The sequence below is a fragment of the Amia ocellicauda genome, chromosome 19 (genome assembly GCF_036373705.1).
Source record: "Amia ocellicauda isolate fAmiCal2 chromosome 19, fAmiCal2.hap1, whole genome shotgun sequence".
Classification (NCBI taxonomy): domain Eukaryota; kingdom Metazoa; phylum Chordata; class Actinopteri; order Amiiformes; family Amiidae; genus Amia; species Amia ocellicauda.
Window position 1 is genome coordinate 19,386,379 of NC_089868.1, and position 6,938 is coordinate 19,393,316.

General features: G+C 37.4%; 1 protein-coding gene across 1 annotated transcript; it reads left to right on the plus strand.

Annotated features, from left to right (window-relative positions):
• The first annotated feature begins 251 nt into the window (after positions 1 to 251).
• LOC136714554 (prostaglandin G/H synthase 2) lies at positions 252 to 6,193 on the plus strand. The gene is made up of 10 exons (XM_066692101.1): positions 252 to 394; positions 732 to 848; positions 964 to 1,107; positions 1,469 to 1,612; positions 1,920 to 2,101; positions 2,358 to 2,441; positions 2,618 to 2,864; positions 3,140 to 3,426; positions 3,768 to 3,915; positions 4,502 to 6,193. The coding sequence occupies exons 1-10, from the start codon at positions 334 to 336 to the stop codon at positions 4,912 to 4,914; spliced, it is 1,827 nt and encodes a 608-aa protein (XP_066548198.1). The 5' UTR covers positions 252 to 333; the 3' UTR covers positions 4,915 to 6,193.
• Positions 6,194 to 6,938: the final 745 nt, after the last annotated feature.

Here is a 6,938-nt window from a genome sequence, read left to right on the forward strand (position 1 = left end):
AAATAATTGTTTAAATAGAATGACTCTAGGGTGCTGAAACAATGTTAGTACAATAGTAAGATATCAAGTAACCTCCAATTAATTATACACTTTAATTGAAAACACCAATTAATGTATTACTTATCCAAGACACGTGTTCCAAAGGAGTGACGTATTTATCCCCCCCCCCCCCCCCTCACAAATAAGCCACGCCCCCACCCCAATCGCCTCCCCTGAATGATTCACAGAAACACAATTTATAAGGACCGGTCTGGCACTTAGGATTTCAGTTTCATTTATTAGTACTTGCCGATTTCTTTTTTCCAACTACGATATTTAAAACACGGCACTGTGATGAACACAATCGGCTGTCTTGTTATTCTCGTTTCTTTGGGGTTCAGCATCTGTCAGTCTGGTAAGAATAGTAACTTCTCTCAGTCTACAATACTGTAATAATTGTATGTGTTTTTTGGGGAAATGGGCATTTATTGTGCATTCAGTAGTTCGGTCTCCACCAGATATATGGGGATCTCGAATGGTTTATTAATGAAATGTAAAGTATTTGTTTATTCAATGAAGATCGAGTAATGTATAGAATTATAGAGTCATTTGTTCAATGTGTAATTCAACTGGTGTTTTATCACATTTCTTCAAAGGCACAATAACTTTTTTTAAGACCTGTATTAAAAACTGTATACATCATATGGAGATAGTAGCACCATGCAACTGATACAACAACTTTGATTTTACAGCAAATCCTTGTTGTTCGCAACCATGCCAGAACAGAGGTGTGTGCATGACAAGAGGAGCGGATCAGTATGAGTGTGATTGCACCCGAACTGGATATTATGGACAGAACTGTACAACTCGTAAGTAACATGCATGTATATACGCACATGTTACTTATTCCTTAGCATATTATTATGGTAGTTTGTTCATAGTTTCTGTTTATTCACCTTTTTGGTCTTTTTTTCTCTTTCACAGCTGAACTACTGACCTGGATAAAAACCAAGCTGAAACCAACACCAAATACTGTGCACTATATTCTAACTCATTTCAAGGGCTTTTGGAACATCATCAACAACATCCCATTCTTAAGGAATTACATCATGAGCTATGTTTTAACATGTAAGTTCCAATATATTTTATTTGAAACCCAAATTATATCAAATGGTATCTGCTTCTTATTTAAACTGAGGCTATGAACGATTGGCATTGGTTTAAATGTGACATTTCCACATTTCCACGTGTCAGATTGCTAAATGTAAAAGGAATATAGAATTGCATTTCAATTTGTGTTGAAAATGATTTCAGTAGGACTTTTTAATTTGGGTTGTGTTACATTCTCTGATTTAGTTTTGTCCTGTAGTTCGTTATGTAGTCAAAGAATGAAAACCATACAATACAAACAACAACCAGGAGTGTCATAATAGTTGGTTTTGGCTGTACGTTGTAATCACGTCTTCATTCTTTTTATTTTTACCTCCAGCTCGGTCACACTTGATTGACAGTCCTCCTACGTACAATGGTGCTTATGGTTACAAAAACTGGGAAGCATACTCCAACCTGTCTTATTACACAAGAACCCTGCCCCCTGTTCCAGTGGATTGTCCTACGCCCATGGGAGTTGCAGGTGAGTTCTTCTGAAAACTTTCAAACCAGTTTTCTGTGAATTTGAAAGCTGAACACGTAGTTTATTCTCAGTGGTTTCAAGTATCAATGCGAGGAAACCTCCTGCAGCCGAATACTGAGACCACACTTAGACCTTTTGTTTTACAGACACAATTAAGTGTGGGATTAACTGGGGATTCACTCTGACGAAAATTAAAATATTTATATTGTGTGTGAGTTTCAGGAGATCCCAATGTTTATTATAAACTCCCCAAAGATCAAGTTGTGCATTTCTGTAAGTCTCACAGTACCGTGATTTATTTTTTCAGGAAAGAAAACATTGCCCGACGCCAAATTAATAGCTGAGAAATTCCTGCTGAGGAAAAGGTTCATCCCAGACCCTCAAGGAACCAGCCTGATGTTTGCCTTCTTTGCCCAGCATTTCACCCACCAGTTCTTCAAAACTGATATGAAAAAAGGGCCATCTTTCACCAGAGGCCTGGGACATGGGGTAAGCACTACCTGGAGAACTAGCTTTACAACTGTTTTAGGTACAAAGAGGTTTTATAATTGTATAGATACAAGTATTAACATGAATGTATAGATAAACGCACATGTTGTACTGGACACAATTTGCTTATCATCCACTTTTTTCCAACATGGTATGCTCATAAATAATTTGTTAAGAATTCTTAAAGTTGTGTTTCCACTCACCTGAATGTTATCTTAAAAATATGTTTCAAGACGCGTGTATTCATTTTTTCCAGGTGGACTTAAGCCACATCTATGGAGAGGGTCTGGAAAGACAATACAAGCTCAGATTGTTAAAAGATGGAAAACTGAAGTACAAGGTATTGTGTTAATTAATTTAAAAGTGCTAGTTGTGTTCAAAATCATCAATAGCTAATTAAGGTGCTAATACACTTGATTAAATCATTTAACAATACTTCCTACAATAAAAATGGTAGGAAAGATGAAACCCAGTGGTTGTTGATTGTGTCTGATGGAAGCTGTTTTTGTTCTGCAGATGATCAACGGTGAAATGTACCCCCCCACAGTACAGGATGTACAAGTAGAAATGCACTACCCTCCACATGTTCCTGAAGAGCACAAATTTGCTGTGGGTCATGAAGCCTTCGGCCTGGTCCCTGGGCTGATGATGTACGCCACGATCTGGCTGAGGGAACACAACCGTGTGTGTGACATCCTCATACAGGAGCACCCCGAGTGGGACGACGAACAGATCTTTCAAACAACTCGGCTCATTCTGATTGGTAAGTGAGCATTTCCTAACCCCAATGGACTTGGTAGACTGAAGGTGTAAAGTACCCTAAGCTGCCAAATTTGGTTTCTGAAGTGCACCTTTGCTTTTTAAGGAAAATTAAAGAGTGCAGGTGGTGTCAGACATTTCAAAAAGGAATGATATGTTGGATTAGCAGATTCAAAGACAACATTTCTAGTGGATTTCTCATGCTAAATTGAGAAAGGGAAAAGAGCATTTTAATATAATAACCCTGCTTAAAAAAATACAATGCTCTTGTGTCCACAGGCGAGACCATTAAAATTGTGATTGAAGACTATGTGCAGCACCTTAGTGGATATCACTTCAAGCTGAAGTTTGACCCAGAGCTTCTCTTCAATCAACGCTTCCAGTACCAGAACCGTATCTCATCGGAGTTCAACACCCTCTACCACTGGCACCCACTGTTGCCTGACACCTTCCACATCCAGGACCAGGAGTACAGTTACCAGCAGTTTCTATTCAATAACTCGGTGGTTATAGAGCATGGCATCAGCAACCTGGTGGAGTCCTTCTCTAAGCAGATTGCTGGCAGAGTAAGTCCCATAGTTCATATGAATTAGTTGAGTTCAAGAATGTATTTATTTTTACTGTCTTTACTTTAAAGTATTGCTCCACACTAAATTACCATTTAAACTATCTATTAAAATCTATTTGTGTGTAGGTGTCAGATTAATTTATGTTTAATGGCAGAGACTGTGGATACTTTCTATAATTGTACATGCAGTAATATGTGTCTATGTTCTATATAATTAAAGGTTGCCTGCATTCTAAATGCTATTTGTGAATTATTGTATACTGTGTAGATGACAGAGACAAATTAGATCTAGATTAGTTTGTAATATGTAATGATTTATTTTGCTCTCTTCCTCCCCAGGTTGCAGGAGGTAGAAACGTTCCCCCAGCTGTGTTGATGGTGGCCAAGAAGTCAATTGAACATAGCAGAGAGATGAAATTTCAGTCAATGAATGCTTATAGAAAGCGATTCTCCATGAAACCCTACATGTCCTTCGAAGATCTCACAGGTGAGAAAAGCACTGCAAACTCAAACCATGTATTTTTCAAACCATGAGAACACACAGCTGCAGTATTACAGTGCAGTAATTCAATGTTATTTAGCTATTTTTGGAGCAAAACATTCGGTTACATCAGCAATACTGGGAACTGGGGGAACTGCCCAAATTGTATTGTACAGAACTTAAATTTAACGACTTCTGGAACTGAGAGCTTATCTGCAATTAGGCATTGTTTTGGAATATGTAAGTATTGCCTCAGATCTCAGCAGGGAAGATCAGGATAAGTTTGATCAAGCCCAACTCACTTGCTTACCATTGTTTATTTCTACCAAGGTAACTGCCATGGTTACTACAGCGAGTGTCTTTCACATCTGCTGATGCTTGCTGTAGTTAGGGAAGGACCGATAGCTGGAGGCCCCTGAACAACACTTAACAACATAGATTGAAGGCAGAATGAACACAATTACACCACAAGAGTTTCCATCGATTAGAGTGTGGAAAAACTGTTGCAGTGCTACAATTGTATCTGACCTATCAAATATAAAACTAGGACGTCATAAGCATTGAATAACCCATAACTGTTTCTCTATTGCAGGAGAGAAAGAAATGGCAGCAGAACTGGAAGAACTGTATGGACACATCGATGCCATGGAGATGTATCCTGGTCTGCTGGTTGAGAAACCCCGGCCCAATGCAATCTTTGGTGAGACCATGGTGGAAATGGGGGCCCCTTATTCCCTGAAGGGCCTAATGGGCAATCCCATCTGCTCCCCAGAATACTGGAAGCCAAGCACCTTTGGTGGGAAAGTTGGGTTTGAAATTGTGAACACTGTCTCCCTTCAGAGACTCGTGTGTCAAAATGTCAAGGGTCCCTGCCCAGTGGTCTCTTTTCATGTTCCTGACATGAAGCATACAGAATCTGCTACTATTAATTCCAGCACCTCCCACTCAAGGCAAAGTGACCTAAATCCCACTGTAATACTCAAAGGTAGGACATCTGAACTCTAAGAAAGAAAATAGAGAACTTTAGCACTGCTGCCTCAGATCTACTGGGACCTGGGTTCTGGCCTGTGCCTGCCTGTTTGAAGTGCTGTCAAGATGTTCGGTCACAGTCAAGGGCTACGGGAAAGGGAGCAAGGGGGAAATCAATCAATAATACAAGTATTAGTAACGCAAGAAGCATGATAAAATGCTGTGAAGTGCTATCTTACAGTGACTAAAAGGACTAATGTTACAGTACAATATTATAGTATTGTCTGAAAATATGTGTTTTGTATGTTCTCCCTGTGGCCTCCAATTTTTTCGCCAGGTGTGCCAGTTTCCTCTAAAAGACATGCAGCTTAGGTAGATTGGATACACTTAATTGCCCTGTAGTTGTAGGAGTGTGATATGTATTTGCTGCACTGTGATTGGCTGGCACGGTTTGATTACATTTCATCATAACAGTTGTACAATGGATCAATCATTGGACTGATCGAGCTCTGTTACTTTCCTCAGTATCTCTGTGAATTATTTGTATTAAATCTGTAATATTTATTTATTTATATTGTATTTAATATTGTATTTATTGCTTGATATTTATTTTATGGAGTTGTGTGCTCTTTTACTTTTTCCCACCCCAAACAATTGAACTCTGTGCATATGGTATTTATTTGTTAATTTAAAATCTGCTGGGCTAAACCTTTACTCCTCCAGCTCTGATTTCTGTAAATAGAGATTCACTTCTCTTATAGTTCAGTGCCTTAATGTGTAAAACTAACAGTGTCTTCTGATAAAATATTGTTCCTAAGGAAAATGTGTAATTTTCTGTTTTGTTTATTGTCTGGGAGTGAAAAGTTGAAGAAAATATGTATACAAACTTGTTTTCATAATATGCATATGGTTTTGAATGTAATTTTATCAACTTGATATCAGTAAAATGAGAATATGATGGATACTTGACTGTTACATGACTACTTGAGTATTAAGTTTACAATCTGTGAAGAATTCTATTTAAACCTAGTCCCTGGTTTCTTATCATTTGGGGAAAATACAAGCCCAAAAATTCCTGTTTTTTTTACTTTTACTTCTTGGTACATCAGCTTAGATTCATTGATATAAATACAGGAGGATAGCATTATTTTGATATATAAAGGATTGCCTAAGATGATAACCAGGGAACAATGAATATGTTTGCATTTGTTTTGGCTGCTTTTTAAAAATATGTTTTAACTTATTGTTTATTGTATTGTCACTGTGTTTTCTATCATTTTCAACAAAAAATAAAAAAAAATATTTTGTAATTTAATGTTGTTGTTTTTTTGACTCTATATGTATTTTACTCTTATTCTAAAAACAATATAATGGTAAAGTGGATTGAATTACCTCTGAGACATGTGCACATTAATACATTTCACATCTAGACCTATACATTTATTACAGGTATATGAAACCAACAAGAAAACAATTACAATTTAGTAATTATTCATCTTTTAAGACCATTTTCTTGTATGCAATTAAACATTTTCTGGACTCCGTACTGAATTAAGATCTAAATTACCTGTAAATTGAAATGTAAAACTCACATCTCCGTTGCTATGGAGTAAAATTCTTAATACATTGCACACAAACATTTAAACCAGCTGACACATGTTAGGGCAACCACTTCTGTTGTTTCAACTTTTTGTGCTCTTGTCACGGGTCGGACAAGAAGGAACTTGCCAGAACACTTCCAAACAGAAGACCGAGAGTAGAGGCAAACTGTATTAGTTTCAGTGGTGTAGTAGGAAACAAATGCCTTTATTACTGAAGAAATAATCTGCTTGACAGAAAGACAAGGAGGCAAAGGGGACAAAAGACAGAAAAGGTGACCTATGTTAACTATTCAATGCTCTAGACTATATAGTGGTTGTATGTATGAATCACTATAATGTATGTGCATTTAAATCAGTATATGAAAAGGTCTACTGCTGTATTGAATGAGTCATCAGTGTGTGTGTAAATCGGATGTCAAAGGCAGAAACATTCCTTCTAAAACCACACAGACACATTGA

Excerpts from the sequence above, each read along its gene's own strand:
- LOC136714554 (XM_066692101.1), top strand. The coding sequence starts at position 334 with ATGAACACAATCGGCTGTCTTGTTATTCTCGTTTCTTTGGGGTTCAGC. Across the intron at positions 849-963 it reads TGGACAGAACTGTACAACTC|CTGAACTACTGACCTGGATA; the intron begins GTAAGTAACATG and ends TCTCTTTCACAG. Across the intron at positions 1,613-1,919 it reads TACGCCCATGGGAGTTGCAG|GAAAGAAAACATTGCCCGAC; the intron begins GTGAGTTCTTCT and ends TTATTTTTTCAG.